Source organism: Colobus angolensis, unplaced genomic scaffold, assembly GCF_000951035.1.
Source record: "Colobus angolensis palliatus isolate OR3802 unplaced genomic scaffold, Cang.pa_1.0 Scaffold177, whole genome shotgun sequence".
Taxonomy (NCBI): domain Eukaryota; kingdom Metazoa; phylum Chordata; class Mammalia; order Primates; family Cercopithecidae; genus Colobus; species Colobus angolensis.
Window position 1 is genome coordinate 4,534,804 of NW_012114899.1, and position 18,044 is coordinate 4,552,847.

The following is an 18,044-nucleotide window of genomic DNA, read 5'->3' on the forward strand; positions in this document are numbered from 1 at the left end:
TGCCTATGTCCTGAATGGTATTGCCTAGGTTTTCTTCTAGGGTTTTTATGGTTTTAGGTCTAACATTTAAGTCTCTAATCCATCTTAAATTAATTTTTGTATAAGGTGTAAGGAAGGGATCCAATTTCAGCTTTCTACATGTGGCTAGCCAGTTTTCCCAGCATCATTTATTAAATAGGGAATCCTTTCTCCATTTCTTGTATTTATCAGTTTTATCAAAGATCAGATGGTTGTAGATGTGTGATATTACTTCTGACGGCTCTGTTCTGTTCCATTGGTCTATATCTCTGTTTTGGTACCAGTACCATGCTGTGTTGTTTACTGTAGGCTTGTAGTATAGTTTGAAGTCAGGCAGTGTAATGCCTCCAGCTTTGTTATTTTGGCTTAGGATTGTCTTGGCAATGTGGGGTCTTTTTTGGTTCCATATGAACTTTAAAGCAGTTTTTTCCAATTCTGTGAAGAAAATTATTCGTAGCTTAATGGGGATGGCATTGAATCTATATATTACATTGGGCAGTATGACCATTTTCACGATATTGATTCTTCCTATCTATGAGCATGGAATGTTCTTCGATTTGTTTGTGTTGTCTTTTATTTCACTGAGCAGTGGTTTGTAGTTCTCCTTGAAGAGGTCCTTCATATCCCTTTAAGTTGGATTCCTAGGTATTTTATTCTCTTTGATGGTATTGTGAATGGGAGTTCACTCATGATTTGGCTCTCTATCTGTTATTGAATGTTATTGAAAGAATGCTTTTGATTTTTGCACATTGATTTTGTATCCAGAGACTTTGCTGAAGTTGTTTATCAGCTTAAGGAGATTTTGGGCTGAGATGATGGGGTTACAATCATGTCATACAATCATGTCATCTGCAAACAGGGACAATTTGACTTCCTCTTTTCCTAATTGAATACCCTTTATTTCTTTCTCCTGCCTGATTGCCCTGGCCAGAACTTCCAACACTATGTTGAATAGGACTGGTGAGAGAAGGCATCCTTGTCTTGTGCCAGTTTTAAAGGGGAATGCTTCCAGTTTTTGCCCATTCAGTATGACATTGGGTCTGTCATAAATAGCTCTTATTATTTTGAGATACGTCCCATCAATACTGAATTTATTGAGCGTTTTTAGCATGAAGGGCTGTTGAATTTTCTTTCTGCATCTATTGACACAAACATGTGGTTTTTGTCCTTGGTTCTGTTTATATGCTGGATTACGTTTATTGATTTGTGTATGTTGAACCAGCCTTGCATCCCAGGGATGAAGCCCACTTGATAATGGTGGATAAGCTTCTTGATGTGCTGCTGGATTTGGTTTGCCAGTATTTGATTGAGGATTTTTGCATCGATGTTCATCAGGGATATTGGTCTAAAATTCTCTTTTTTTGATGTGTCTCTGCCAGGCTTTGGCATCAGGATGATGTTGACCTCATAAAATGAGTTAGGGAGGATTCCCTCTTTTCTATTGATTGGAATAGTTTCAAAAGGAATTCTACCAGCTCCTCCTTTTACCTCTGGTAGAATTCGACTGTGAATCCATCTGATCCTGGACTTTTTTTGGTTGATAGGCTATTAATTATTGCCTCAATTTCAGAGTCTGTTATTGGTCTATTCAGGGATTCAACTTCTTCCTAGTATAGTCTTGGGAGAGTTTATGTGTCCAGGAATTTATCGATTTCTTCTAGGTTTTCTAGTTTATTTGTGTAAGGGTGTTTATAGTATTATCTGATGGTAGTTTGTATTTCTGTGGGGTCAGTGGTGATATTCCCTTTATCATTTTTTACTGTGTCTATTTGATTCTTCTCTTTTTTCTTCTTTATTAGTCTTGCTAGTGGTCCATCAATTTTGTTGATCTTTTTGAAAAACTAGCTCCTGGATTCATTGATGTTTTGAAGGGTTTTTGTGTCTCTATCTCCTTCAGTTCTGCTCTGATCTTAGTTATTTCTTGCCTTCTGCTAGCTTTTGAATGTGTTTGCTCTTGCTTCTCTAGTTCTTTTAATTGTGATGTTAGGGTGTCAATTTTAGATCTTTCCTGCTTTCTCTTGTGGGCATTTAGTGCTATAAATTTCCCTTTACACACTGCTTTAAATGTGTCTCAGAGATTCTGGTATGTTGTTATCTTTGTTCTCATTGTTTTCAAAGAACATCTTTATTTCTGCCTTCATTTCATTATGTACCCAGTAGTCATTCAGGAGCAGGTTGTTCAGTTTCCGTGTAGTTGAGTGGTTTTGATTGAGTTTCTTATTCCTGAGTTCTAGTTTGATTGCACTGTCTGAGAGACAGTTTGTTATAATTTATGTTCTTTCACATTTGCTGAGGAGTGCTTTACTTCCAACTATGTGGTCAATTTTGGAATAAGTGCGATATGGTGCTTAGAAGAATGTATTTTCTGTTGATTTGGGGTGGAGAGTTCCATACATGTCTATTAGGTCTGCTTGGTGCAGAGCTGAGTTCAATTCCTGGATATCCTTGTTAACTTTCTGTCTTGCTGTTCTGTGTGATGTTGAAAGTGGGGTGTTAAATTCTCCCATTATTATTGTGTGGGAGTTTAAGTCTCTTTGTAAGTCTCTAAGGACTTGCTTTATGAATCTGGGTGCCCCTGTATTGGGTGCATATATATTTAGGATAGTTAGCTCTTCTTGTTGAATTGATCCCTTTACCATTATGTAATGGTCTTCTTTGTCTCTTTTGATCTTTGTTGGTTTAAAGTCTGTTCTAGCAGACACTAGGATTGCAACACCTGCCTTTTTTTGTTTTCCATTTGCTTAATAGACCTTCCTCCATCCCTTTATTTTGAGCCTATGTGTGTCTCTGTATGTGAGATAGGTCTCTTGAATACAGCAAACTGATGGGTCTTGACTCTTTATCTAATTTGCTAATCTGTGTCTTTTAATTGGACCATTTAGTCCATTTACATTTAAGGTTAACATTGTTATGTGTGAACTAGATTCTGTCATTATAATGTTAGCTGGTTATTTTGCTCATTAGCTGATGCAATTTCTTCCTAGCATTGATGGTCTTTACATTTTGGCATGTTTTTGCAGTGGCTGGTACCAGTTGTTCCTTTCCATGTTTGGTGCTTCCTTCAGGAGCTCTTCTAGGTCTGGCCTGGTGGTGACAAAATCTCTCAGCACTTGCTTGTCTGTAAAGGATTTTATTTCTCCTTCACTTATGGAAATTAGTTTGGCTGGATATGAAATTCTGGGTTGAAAATTCTTTTCTTTAAGAATGGTGAATATTGGCCCCCACTCTCTCTGGCTTGTAGAGTTTCTGCCAAGAGATCCGCTGTTAGTCTGACTGGTAATGCGACCTTTCTCTCTGACTGCCCTTAACATTTTTTCCTTCATTTCAACTTTGGTGAATCTCACAATTATGTGTCTTGGAGTTGCTCTTCTCGAGGAGTATCTTTATGGCATTCTCTGTATTGCCTGAATTTGAATGTTGGCCTGCCTTGCTAGGTTGGGGAAGTTCTCCTGCATAATATCCTGCAGAATGTTTTCCAACTTGTTTCCATTCTCCCCATCACTTTCAGGTACACCAATCAGACGTAGATTTGGTCTTTTCACATAATCCCATATTTCTTGGAGCCTTTGTTCTTTTCTTTTTAATCTTTTTTTTTTCCCTAAACTTCTCTTCTCACTTCATTTGATCTTCAATCACTGATACTCTTTCTTCCAGTTGATTTAATTGGTTACTGAAGCTTGTGCATTTGTCACGTAGTTCTCATGCCATGGTTTTCAGCTCTATCAGGTCATTTAAGGACTTCTCTACATTGGTTATTCTAGTTAGCCATTCATCAAATCTTTTTTCAAGGATTTTAGCTTATTTTCAATGGGTTCAAACTTCCTCCTTTAGCTCTGAGAAGTCTGATCATCTGAAGTCTTCTTCTCTCAATTAGTCAAAATCATTCTCCATCCAGCTTTATTCTATTGCTGGCAAGGAGCTGCGTTCCTTTGGAGGGGGAGAGGCGCTCTGATTTTTAGAATTTTCAGCTTTTCTGCTCTTTTTTTTCCCCCATCTTTGTGGTTTTATGTACCTTTGGTCTTTGATGATGGTGACCTACAGATAGTGTTTTGGTGTGGATGTCCTTTCTGTTTGTTAGTTTTCTTTCTAACATTCAGGACCCTCAGCTGCAGGTCTCTTAGAGTTTGCTGGAGGTTCACTCCAGACCGTGCTGCCTGGGTATCATCAGTGGAGGCTGCAGAAGAATGAATATTGCTGAACAGTAAATGTTGCTGCCTGATTGTTCCTCTGGAAGCTTCGTCTCAGAGCGGCACCTGGCTGTGTGGGGTGTGAGGTGTCAGTCTGCCCCTGGGGGGAGTGTCTCCCAGTTAGGCTACTTGGGGGTCAGGGACCCACTTGAGCAGGCATTCTGTCCGTTCTCAGATCTCATACACTGTGCTGGGAGAACCACTACTCTCTTCAAAGCTGTCAGACGGGGACATTTAAATCTACAGAGGTTTCTGACGCCTTTAGTTTGGCTATACTCTGTCGCCAGAGGTGGAGTCTACAGAGAAGGGCAGGCCTCCTTGAGCTGCAGTGGACTCCACCCAGTTTGAGCTTCCCTTCTGCTTTGTTTACCTACTCAAGCCTCAGCAATGGTGGGCACCCCTCCCGCAGCCTCGCTGCTGCCTTGCAGTTAGATCTCAGACTGCTGTGCTAGCAATGAGGGAGGCTCCGTGGGCATGGGACCCTCCAAGTCAGGCGTGGGATATAATCTCCTGGTGTGCCGTTTGCTATGACCCTTTGTAAAGTGCAGTATTAGGGTGGGAGTGATCTGATTTTCCAGGTGTTGTGTGTCTCAGTTTCCCTTGGCTAGGAAAGGGAATTCCCTTCCCCCTTGAGCTTCCAAGGTGAGGCAATGGCTCGCTCTGCTTTGGCTCTCACTTGGTGGGCTGCACTTACTGTCCTGAACCCACTGTCTGACATGCCCCAGTGAGAGGAACCCGGCACCCCAGTTGAAAATGCAGAAATCACCCATCTTCTGTGTTGTTCACACTGGGAGCTGGAGGCTGGAGCTCTTCCTATTCCAATTTGTCTATTTTTTGTTGTCGTTATCTGTGTCTTTGGGGTCATAGCCAATAAATCCCTGACAAATCCAATGTAATGAAGCTTTTGCCCTATGTTTTCTTCTAAGAGTTCTATAGACTCAGTTTTCATTTTAGGTAATGAATTACTTTTGAGTTTGTTTTTGCATATGATGTTACATAAGGGTCCAACTGCATTAGTTTGCATGTAGAATTATCATGGCACCCATCTTAAAAATTATTTGACCAATTAAGTTAATGTTTATTTTTGGGATTCTCTATGAAATTACATTGGCCTGTATTTCTGTTTTTATGCTAGTACTACTCTGTTTTGAGTACTATAGCTTTGTAGTAAGTTTGAAATCAGGAAGTACAAGTTCTCCGGCTTTGTTATTTACTTTTCTTTTTGGCTATCTGGGATCCCTTGAAATTTTAAGGATAAGTTTTAGAATAAGTTTGATTTAAAAAAAAAAAATTCTACAAATAGCATCATTGGGATTTTAATAGAAATTGCAGTAAATCTGTAGATTGCTTAGGAGAGTATTAACATTTTAACAATATTAAGTCTTCCCATCCATGAACATGGGATATATTTCAATTTAGTTATATTTAATTTATTTCAAAAATGTTTGGTAGTTTTCATTATACAAGTCTTTGATCTCCCTGGTTAAGTTAATTCTTGAGTATTTTATTCTTTTTAATGCTATTATAAATTAAATTGTTTTCTTAATAGTTTTAACTCATTCATTTTCAATCTATGAAAATGCAAATGATTTTGTGTGCTGATTTTTTATTCTGATACTTTGCAAAATTTCTTAGTTCCAACATTTGTGTACATGTGTGCAAACAAGAAACATGTGTGTATAGAGTCATTAAAGTTTTCTATATGCAAACTCATATCACCTCTAAACAGAGATAATTTTACTTCTTCCTTTTCAAATTAGATCTTTCTCTCTCTCTCTCTCTTTCTCTCTTTCTTTATTTGCCTAATAGCTCTGGTGAGGACCTCTGATACTATGTTGAATATAAATGGTAAAAGCAGACACCTTGGTCTGAATCTTCAAAAAAATTAGAATCTAAAAAGTATAGTTTTATCTGTACCCTGATAGCTAAAAAAAAAAATTACATGAGATATGCAAGTTATACAGATTTTTCAATTATCATTAACAAAGTAAACTTAGAAAAAGAAAGTCAAATCAAACTTTCTCCATACTGTCTACAAATAAGCTCACAATGACCAATAGAATGTGACCTCCTATCTCCCTCATGCCCATTGTGAGGTGGTAGAAAAAGCGTATTCTCATGATAAAATTTTCAAACTCATCCTGGCAATTTGTTTCACACAAATTGCTTGTCACCATTTTGATTTAAATAAATTCCATCCATCTGTCTGTGTTTATCAAATATCTGTTTTAAATCACATGATTCTTAAGTTTAAAAGATTAATTTTACTGTAATTACTATTGAGATAAGAAAAGTGCTATTAAGACATGAGAATATTATTTTTATATAATCATTTTTTTCTTCAAGATCCCACTGTGTATGCCTACATATAAGTATATCCCTAAAATTATATAAATGATGAAATTAAGTGAATAAACTTTTGTTTGAAATCTAAGTGCTTTATACTCTACTGATATTCTCATTAAAACTTTAGAAATGAACACAAAATTTACTCAAAAAATCAGAATTTTTTTTTTTTTTTTTTTAGTCAGAGTTTCGCTCTGTCACCCAGGCTGGAGTGCAGTGGCTCAATCTGGGCTCACTGCAAGCTCCACCTCCCAGGTTCATGCCATTCTCCTGCCTCAGTCTCCTGAGTAGCTGGGACTACAAAAAAATCAGAATTTTCAAGGGAAATGAAACCTGAGTGATTATAAGAATGTTAGAATGAGGACCTAGAAATGCTAAGTGTCCTGTTCAAGGAGAATTAAAATATACAAATAAATTATTGAACAATGAACTAGAGAGAACAAAACTGCTAATTTTAACCAGAACTTCTTTTGGTTTTAAGTAGGCAAAAGTATTATTAGTAGATTGTGACTATTTTCCTTCCATCTGTTTCCTTGTCTAAGAAATTTTAAGAACAGGCTTAAAATGTTCTAGCTAATATTACTGCCATTAGTTTCTGATCTATAATGTGACATATTTCAAAGCTACGTATTATTCTTTCATTTTTTTCCTATTCTAATGGTTGACCTGAATGCTCTTTCTTAATTTCACTTCACTGTAATTATACCTCTTACTCTATGCCAAATAATTTCTCCTTCTCCTCCTTAGAATATTTTCTCTCACTTATTGCCTAGCTGAGTTACCCTCTAAACTTTCATCATAAGTCAAGTTCTTCAATTACTTCCTCTAGAAACTCTCACTGACTTCTTCATACACATCTGACACAGACATACTATAATAATTTAGGACAGGCTGGGTGCAGCAGCTCATGCCTGTAACCCCAGCACTTTGGGAGGCCAAGTGGAGGGGTGGATCATCTTAGGTCAGGAGTTCGAGACCAGCCTGGCCAATGTGGTGAAACCCTGTCTCTACTAAAAATACAAAAGTTAGCCAGGCGTGGTGGCACCTGCCTATAATCCCAGCTACTCGGGAGGCTGAGGCAGGAGAATCGCTTGAACCCGGCAAGTAGAGGTTGCAGTGAGCCAAGATGTCTCCATTGCTCTCCAGCCTGGGCAACAAGAGTGAAATTTCATCTCAAAAAATAAAAATAATAATTAAGTGCATTGCCTATATAAAAATTAACCACAGGTTTTATTTACTTTTCTATCATATTAGTACCTGCTATTATCCTCACTGTTTCCTAAAACTGTTCTGTATATTTTATTATATGTATATATATGTTTATTTATGTAATGTATCAAAAATGTTAAATAGCTTACTATGGACAGATTGCAATTACCAAATTTAATTATTTCTATTTATCTCACTTTTAGTTAAGATGAGAAAACTATTCAGGTATCAATTTTATATTTTTTATTGTAATAAAATCTCAGAAATCCTCCTAAAATAAATGCGAAGAGTGCATTATTGTATACTGTCAGCCAATGTATTATATAGATTAAAGAAATAATTTCAAGGAACCAGAAATTATGCTGATATTTAAATTGAGTGAGCCTTGCTTATCAATCTGTAATGGGTTTGAAATTTTTTCTAGACAACAGCACTGAGTTGACACATAAACACCTGATTAAAAAAAAAAAAAAAAAGGATCACCTAACACATGGCGTAGAAATGGTGAGAATAATTATTAACAAAGGTAATATTACAATACATAGAAAGCGGGATGCTGGTGGTTGTGGATGAGATAGTTCAAATAATACAGACAAGTGATTTTAAAGCAGTTCAGAATGTCTAACAATTTTTTTTTTTTTTTTTTTTTTTTACTTTTAAAAGTGAGTTTTAGGTCCAAAGGAAATAGAATTTATCTTCTTTCAAATTATAAGCCCATTTAAATTACTTAGATAACCAAAAATTACTTAGGACTCTTACTGCTACTTACAAATGCCTGTGGAATCAAGCAAATCACTTTCCTAAGTGCTTAAAGATATTTATGCACAAAATCCACTCTTCCTCCCTGACCCTTAAAAAAATGATGCTAAGTGAAACAGGTTCCAACATAATAAATTGCCAGAACACATTTCATGGTGCAGTGCAAATGACAGACACAATGGAATACCTGTTAGAATAAAGTAGATTTCATTTTCCCTACAAGTTAGGTGAGAATGCTGATCTCAAGTATCTGCTCTGTCAAGTCAAAGCTTGCAGCACATTAACAAATTCAGCGTATAGGTGCATGTATAAATAGCCTGTTGAAGAAAAGAGCACCACTTCTAGTAATTATAAGAAGTTGCTCCAGGTGAAAAGCATTAATTCATGTATGTAATAAACTGTTTAAGATTCTCTCAGTTGCCTTAATACTATTTTTAAAACCATTCCCCAGGGAGCATACTCACCCCATCTGGCCTGCTATCTGAAGCTGTGATGATCAGAATGTAGCGATCAGTGCTTTCCCTGTCCAGTGCTTTCCCTAAGGTTAGAATCCCCGTGCTAGTGACAAAACAAACAAACAAATAAGACAAAAAGAGATATTATGTCACAAGGAGAGTCTTCTTAGTATAGCAAATTACTTTTGATAGCTTTTTTTCCCCTCTCAGTAATCATAGTTGGAGTATTTTAGATATATAATACTACCATTCATCCTGAAAATTCAAAATGGTTTTTAAGGCTGTCAAATTTCTTAGCAGTATCCATGAAACTGACACTGAACTGATTTCCTACCTTCTAGGAAACAAAACACAACAAAACTGTGCTTATTTCATTCCAGGAAGAACAGTATCTATCTTGTTTTTGATTATTTCAAGAGAAAAGACTTCATTATTCCTTATCAGTCTCAAAATTCTTTGAGACAAGGAATGATTTCTTATAACCAATCTATATCACCTCCCAATTTACATCATATATATGTTTATTATGAAAACGCAAAAACCCATCTAAATTTTATCTCTGAAAAACTCTATAGAAAAAAGTTTTTCTTTTTTCTTAATTTTAAAATAACAGAGGTCCTTTGTACAAAATTAGAAAATATAATTTTGTAAATTACAGAAATTATGTTTTTTGTAATGTTTCTTTTTTACTTTATTATAACCACATTTAAATATATTATTGTTTCAGAAGAAGACTCATTCTGCATATTTTACAATTTTTAAGAAAACTGCATTAGTATTCATGTTCTCATTTTATAATTTGTTTAAAACCCCTTTCGTGGCTACACTAACAATTTTAGTATTTTGTTACTCTTTGGAAATTTAGCTGTTTCTTAATTTAACTGATGTATAATGGGAGATTAACAGCACTTGGGAAAATCATTGCACTTAGAATATTTTTAATGCTTATTCCTTACCTTTTCACTGTTCAGAATAAATGTTTCCAAATATTTAAGACTTTATTCACCCATGTACTTTATAACAGTTTGGCTATTTGTATGGCTCTCTACTGTAGGTTCTATATTTATTTCTTAGATTTTACAATCTGATATTGTACACATTTTAATTGAGCCTAACAAGCATCCACTGTGTAGGAGAGTTTATCTGAATATAATGAGACATTAAAATATTTATCAAGTCCAGCCAGGCGTGGTCGCTCACACCTGTAATCCCAGCACTATGGAAGGCCAAGGTGGGTGGATCGTGAGGTCAGGAGATTGAGACCATACTGGCTAACACAGTGAAACCCCATCTCTACTAAAAATACAAAAAAAAAAAAAAAAAAAAGCTGGGCGTGGTGGCGGGTGCCTGTAGTTCCAGCTACTCAGGAGGCTGAGACAGCAGAATGGCATGAACCCGGGAGGCAGAGCTTGCAGTGAGCTGAGATCGTGCCACTGCACTCCAGCCTGGGCAACAGAGTGAGACTCCATCTCAAAAAAAAAAAAAAAAATTAAAAAAAAATTATTAACTCCAAAATATAAATTATTTCTGATGAATAAGTATTTTTAAGGTAAGTACTTTTATTGTAAAGGAAATTTAAACAATTCATATCACATATGGTAGTTGAGTACAGAGAGTCAAAGCCAATGAATCAAAATAAGAATCACAGTTACTCCATTTGTTTATTATGTTGTGATGGTTGACATGGATTTTTTGAACAGTTCTGGGCCGGGCGCGGTGGCTCAAGCCTGTAATCCCAGCACTTTGGAAGGCCGAGACGGGCGGATCACGAGGTCAGGAGATCCAGACCATCCTGGCTAACACGGTGAAACCCCGTCTCTACTAAAAATACAAAAACTAGCCGGGCGAGGTGGCGGGCGCCTGTAGTCCCAGCTACTCGGGAGGCGGAGGCAGGAGAATGGCGTAAACCCAGGAGGCGGAGCTTGCAGTGAGCTGAGATCTGGCCACTGCACTCCAGTCCGGGCGACAGAGCGACACTCTGCCTCAAAAAATAAAAAATAAAAATAAAAAAGAAAGAAAAGTTCTGAACATATGGCATGCCCATGAAAAACAGCTTTTTTTTTTTTGCTTCCTGTACATTTTATAAATGCTTTGTCAAAATAATTGAAAACCAGTTCCCAGAGCATGTTCACAACAATTAAGTTTGGACCAGCTTCCTACACTATAGAGGGTCCAGATAATCCCATTTTTAAATGACATTAAATGAGAAAAGTTAGACATGTATTTCTTCTGAGGCTTATTCACAAGTATCTTAAGAAACAGGAAATCTGAAAACCTAGCCCTAGTATAATAAGAGAAAGAAAGAAAATTGAGTTACCATTTTCATTTTGTTTCTTTCTCAGTTAATTCTCTATATTCCTCATTGTACATTAAATTAGAAAATTACTAAAATGTATATTGTATATTTACGATGAATTACAAAACTGTCTGTGATAACTGAGTTGATTTACTACCTTCCAGGAAACAAAACATAACAAAACTTTGCTTAATTCATTCCAGGACGAACAATATCTATCTCGTTTTTGATTATGTCAAGAGAAAAGATCCATTATTCCTTAGCATGTTCAGAATTCTTTGAGACAAGAAATGGTTTCTTATAAATAATCTACATCACCTCCCAATTGTACACAGTATTTGGAATACACACACACACACACACACACAGACACACTCTATATATACTCTATATATACTATTTAGAATATATAATACTATATATATTATTCCAAAAATACTATAAACACAAACAGATAACTGTGTATTTTCTGGTGATTATTATGGAGGTAGTTTTTATGTAATATGCAGGCCTTATGACTCAATGTTGTAGGCAGTTATGTGGTATATTTGGGCAATGCAGAAGGGGAGAAAAACAGGCAGTGCATTTTGGGACTCATAGCTGAAATATTAGTTTGTGGGTATACATGTGCATCCTTTTATTAAATCTGAGAAATAGCTCACAAAACGTCTTATTACCAGCTAGATAGAGGCTATCAGGCCAGGATACATTGGGGTACATTTAGTAATGCAATATACCTTATAAGTTCACATATTAAAAATATATAACCTTCTTCAATTGATAAAGCATCAATAATACTGCTACTTAAATTATATAGGATTGAAAATACATTTCCCAGGAGTGATGGCAGCAGAAATGGAGAAGACAGCTCCAAGAAATCAAAAAATCACATCAAAAGATCACAATTAAGCAGGGACCTTAAAAAGCAAATTTGACAAAACTCTGGAAAACAGTCACAGGTTTATAGCAACTGGATGAAGGCAGAATTTCTTTAAAAAAAAAGGTAGATCAAATCTGGTATAAGAACTCTGTGGCATTTTGACTTGTCTTTATCCTACCATCTCACTGGCTCAGAGCGGCCTTGAAAACACCAGTGAACATTCCCAGTGTGGCACCATGGTCTTTGTTTCTGGAGGGAGCAGAGCTATCCTTATTCACAAAGAATGTGGGGGTCTATTCTAATCTGTCTGGAGACTGCATGAAGGAGTGACACATGGTACTTATCCTTGTTTCATCAAACTTGGAAATCACTCAAGGCAGAAAAGCAGTGGGCATTCCAAAGAATGGTAGGCAGGGGATAACCCACAACCACTTGAGGCATACAATAGAGTGCCAAAAACTTGCCAGGAAAGTCTGGGTAAATAGTTGCATGGAACAGTCAGGCACTCAAAAGTGTACTGAGGAATACAGAGCAATAAATATAATTGAGAATTCATAAATACACCCATACATCTACAGTCAATTGATTTTCAACAAGAATGCCAAGATTATTCAATAAGAAAGAATAGTCTTGTCAACAAGTGGCACTGGAACAAAAGGAAATCTATATGTGAAAGAATTAAGTTAGACTACTTCACTTCATACACAACTATTAACTCAAAATGGATCAATGGTTTTTCTAAACACAAGAATTGAAACCTGTAAACAACGCTTAGATAAAAACTAGAGGTAAATATTTATAATCTTGGGTTTGGCCATGGGTTCTTAGATGTGACACCAGATGCACAGGAAGCAGAGGAAAAAATAGAGATACTGAACTTTGTCAAAATAAAGATAAATAAATAAAAACAAAACAAAACAAAACAAAAAAACCTTTTGTGCATCAAGGAACATTATCGAGAAAGTTAAAAAAAAAAAACACATATATAACTGGCGAAAATACTTACAAATCACATATCTGGGTAAGAGTCTTATTTCCAGAATAAATAAAGTATTGCATAACTTAACATCAAAAAGAAATCCCATTTTAAAAAAAGGCAAAAGACTCAAATACATGTTTTTTCCAAAGAAGATATAGAAGATACACAATCAAAAAGCATATGAAAATATGTCATCTTACGCAAATGAAAACCCACAACGAAGTATCACTTCACACTCACTATGATAATTATATTTTTTAAAAAGAAACAAACCCCCACTACTAACAACAACAAAAAAAGAAAATAAGTGCTGGCAAAAATGTGAATAAATCGGAATCCTCATATATTTCTGATGGGAATATAAAATGCTTCAATCACTGTGGAAAACACTTGACAGTTCCTCAAATGGTTAAAAACACATAATTACGCTATTCCCCAGCATATCTCTTGTGTATATACTTTAAAAAGCTGAACACAGGTACTTAAATACATGTATGTATATGTTCACAGCAGCAGTATTTGTAACACTGAAAGGTAGAAAAACAGCTTAAATGTCTGTCAATTTATGAATAGGTAAACAAATTATTGTATATGCATGCAATGGAATATTATGTAGCCATGAAAAGTAGTGACCTACTTACACATGTTGCAATACAGATGAATCTTGGAAACATTATGCTACAAAAAAGATGCTAGACGCAAATAGTCACATTTTGTATGATTCCATTTGTGTAGAATATCCAAAGTAGGTACCTTGAAGCCAGCACACAGATTGGTGGTTGCCAGGGGCTAAGGGAAATAAGGAATAGGGAGTAACTCCTAAATGGATTCAGATTTCTATTTGGAGTGATGAAACTGTTTTAGAACTAGACAGAGTTGGTAGCTGCATGAGTTCTGAATCTCCTAAACACCACTGAATTGTTCACTTTAAAATGGTTAATTTTATGCTATGTGAATTTTGCCTCAATTATATAAATTATATTGCAGAGAATTTTCCATCACCAAGCTTTTGGGCTACGTTCCTGAAACATATTTTGCTTGGCATACTCAAATTCTTTTAGAAAATAGGGTTTGCCTAACCATAAAAATGCTGTTCAAAAATAATTTGAAAATTTGGCCAGATGCAGGGGCTCACGCTTGTAATTCTAGCACTTTGGGTAGCTGTGGTGAGCAGATCACAAGGTCAGGAGATGGAGAGCATCCTGGCTAACACAGTGAAACTCCATCTCTTTTCGTTTTTTTATGTCCACTTTTTAAATTTTTTTGAGATGAAGTCTCACTCTTTTGACCAGGCTATAAGGCAGTGGCATGATCTAGGCTCACTGCAACCTCCACCTCCCGGGTTCAGGTGATTCTCTTGCCTCAGCCTCCTGAGCAGCTGGGATTACAGGTTCCTTGGGCAGCATATTTGAAAGCTCTGTGCCATCAGTTTTCCCTTCTGTCAAATGGGAAAGTGAAATCTCATTTCTACTAAAAATACAAAAAATCTGCCAGGCGTGGTGGCAGACTCCTGTAGTCCCAGCTACTTGGGAGGCTGAGGGAGGAGAATCGCTTGAACCCAGGAGGCGGAGGTTGCAGTAAGCCGAGACCGCATCACTGCCCTCCAACCTGGGCAACAGAAAGAGACTCCATCTCAAAAAATAATAATAATAATAATAATCACCTGTACTCCCAGTTACTTGGGAGACTGAGGTGGGAGGATCACGTAAGCCTAGACGTTTGAGACTAGCCTGGGTCACAGAGTAATACCCAGTCTTAAAAAAATTAAACAATGTAAATAGAAAGTACTAGTGGATATCTACTTCCAAACAAAACAAGCTACTGAATTTAAAACCTGCTTCTATAACTAACTGTTTTTCAAAATTCCATTGTTTATTAGGAAATACTGATGCAGCATCATTATAAACTAAGATTATCTCACATATTTAATGATATATAGGTTTTGCTTAATTAAAATTTTGTTAAAAATTCTATTGCTTGTGACTGAACATTTACACTTGCAAATATCTGAGCCTTTGACAGATTTACGTTGTTGGGCACTGAGTTTTAGGCTTTGTAATGATATTAAGAGAGATTAGAGTATACTTTAAAATGTATAGTTGTTTCAAGTTTGACATGGTGTTTCACATTAAATAGCAATTAGCAATTAACAAAAACATACTATAGAGGGAGCTGGGTATTGATAGCAGTTTGGGGAAAAACGATGGTGGCATGAACTAAGGTACTAGAGTGAAGTGTGAGGAGTAGTTTGATTTGGGTTTATATTTTTAAAGTAGAGCTGAGCTGTCAGGGAATAAAATAAATATCATCTTTCTAATATATGAATCTTCAGCATAATCATAAAATTCAAACTGTTATGAAAAACATAATTGAGCATTACATTTAATGTCAAAACAAATTAATCACCAAAGAAAAACATTAAAATGCTAGTGAAGAAAAAAAAAAATTTATAAAGTTATTCTTTTTTAAATTTTTTTATTATTATACTTTAAGTTCTAGGGTACATGTGCACAACGTGCAGGTTTGTTACATATGTATACTTGTGCCATGCTGGTGTGCTGCACCCATCAACTCATCAGCACCCATCAACTTGTCATTTACATCAGGTATAACTCCCAATGCAATCCCTCCCCCCTCCCCCTCCTCATAAAAGGCCCTGGTGTGTGATGTTCCCCTTCCCGAGTCCAAGTGATCTCATTGTTCAGTTCCCACCTATGAGTGAGAACATGCGGTGTTTGGTTTTCTGTTCTTGTAACAGTTTGCTGAGAATGATGGTCTCCAGCTGCATCCATGTCCCTACAAAGGACACAAACTCATCCCTTTTTATGGCTGCATAGTATTCCATGGTGTATATGTGCCACATTTTCTTAATCCAGTCTGTCACTGAGGGACATTTGGGTTCATTCCAAGTCTTTGCTATTGTGAATAGTGCCGCAATAAACATACGTGTACATGTGTCTTTATAGCAGCATGATTTATAATCCTTTGGGTATATACCCAGTAATGGGATGGCTGGGTCATATGGGACTTCTAGTTCTAGATCCTTGAGGAATCACCATACTGTTTTCCATAATGGTTGAACTAGTTTACAATCCCACCAACAGTGTAAAAGTGTTCATATTTTTCCACATCCTCTCCAGCACCTGTTGCTTCCTACTTTTTAATGATTGTCATTCTAACTGGTGTGAGATGGTATCTCATTGTGGTTTTGATGATTTTAATAGAATTTGGACTGGAGATGGAGATAATTTTTGAAATTATCTTGTTTAGCACTGATTTTAAGTGTTGGCATCACAGATCCCATCCTTCAGAGATAACAACTCATAAATACTTGAGAGATGGCATTTCCTCAACCTCCCTTAATAAATAACTATGACATTAGGCCATCATATTTATAAGGGAAGTTTTCATATATCTTACTTAAATGTGTACTTATTTGTGGATGACTGCTGAGTGAATATTTGCTAAATCATACGCCACATCAAGACAGACACTATGAAAAGATACTGGAACAGGGCATTACAGAATCATACAGATATGGCCACTTAATACATGGCACTGAATGATTTTTATAACCAATGTTTGTGATTTTTAAAAAACCAAGGTCTTTTCGTTAAAGACCCAGTTTCTTTCTTGGCTGTGTGACTAAGCCAATTTATTAAAATGATAGTAATTCAGTACTTTGTAAACCCATACTGACATTAAGATGATTATTCATTACTACTAATTTTTTTAAAGAAATACAAGAAAACTTTGGCATACTTTTATTTCATTAAAGAAAAGGAAAGTAATGGTATTATAATGATACTTATTGGGATAATTTGCATTATAGCGTAAAATAATGTATTTAAAGTATACAATAGACATTTAAATATTTTTCATTTTGCTTTATGATATAAAATATAACCCAAACATTATTTGCACATATTGAAGTATCTGATGAGGTAGAACTTTGCTTATTTTTTTAGTGTACCTTTCTTAGTCCATTTGTGTTGCTATAAAGGAATACTTACGGCTGGATAATTTATAAAGAAAATAAGTATATTTGTCTCAGAGTTCTACAGGCTGTACAAGAAGCATATTGCCAGCATCTGCTTCTGGTGAGGGGCTGAGAGTACTTCCACTCATGGCCAAAGGTGAAGGCCATGTGCAGAGATCATATGGTGAGAAAGGAAGCAAGAGAAGAGGGGTGTTGCCAAGCTCTTTTTTTTACAACCAGTTGTTGTAGGAACTAATAAAGCAAGAACTCATTCATTACCTTTGGTAACAAGCCATTCATAAGTGGTTTGCCTTCATGACCCAAACAAATCCCATTAGGCTCCATCTCCAGCATGGGGGATCAAATTTCTAAATGAGGTTTGGAGTGTCAAATATTCAAACTATAGCAGTACCCGGATTGTTCAAATCCTTGAAAGTTATAGAGAAGTGGTGGTACAAATTTTTGAACATGAATCTCAGAAGTTTCAAAGAAGGTGGCAGTTGAAATGTCAGTTACTGTTCTCCATTTCAAATGCATTGAAATATATTTCTACTGGTTCAGGCTACTCTGTAAATATCAATGGGAATAACAGCAATGAGGTGGTGGAAACAAAGTGACCATAGGATAGAAGGCAATGGTCCCAGTGTACAGGACCCTGAATCAAGAATGATCATCAAAAGGGATCACACAACCAGTACAAGGACATGTTCTGCTTTAGCTTTCCTGGAAGCAGTTTGCATCTTAAGGAGATACCTGTCCAGGTTGACCTAAGAGCTTTAACATTAAGAATCATGGTCAATTTAGACTAAAAGGATTTTGCATTGACATAATTTACACCTTTAAGAACTTTTGTAACCCAGCCATTATCTTTTTCATTCCAAATGCAGAGATGAGAGGAGCACTAGAGATACAGGAAAGCAGTGCATTTAGATAATT

General features: G+C 36.1%; 1 protein-coding gene across 14 annotated transcripts in view; it reads right to left on the bottom strand.

The window, feature by feature from the left end:
* PCDH15 (protocadherin-related 15) overlaps nt 1-18,044 on the bottom strand; it is a 1,021,780-nt gene that overhangs the window by 267,718 nt on the left and 736,018 nt on the right. For all 14 annotated transcript variants that reach the window (XM_011938778.1, XM_011938777.1, XM_011938779.1 and 11 more), the window contains one exon: nt 8,984-9,077. In XM_011938778.1, the coding sequence (XP_011794168.1) occupies nt 8,984-9,077 (94 nt within the window). The remainder of the gene's footprint in view (nt 1-8,983; nt 9,078-18,044) is intronic.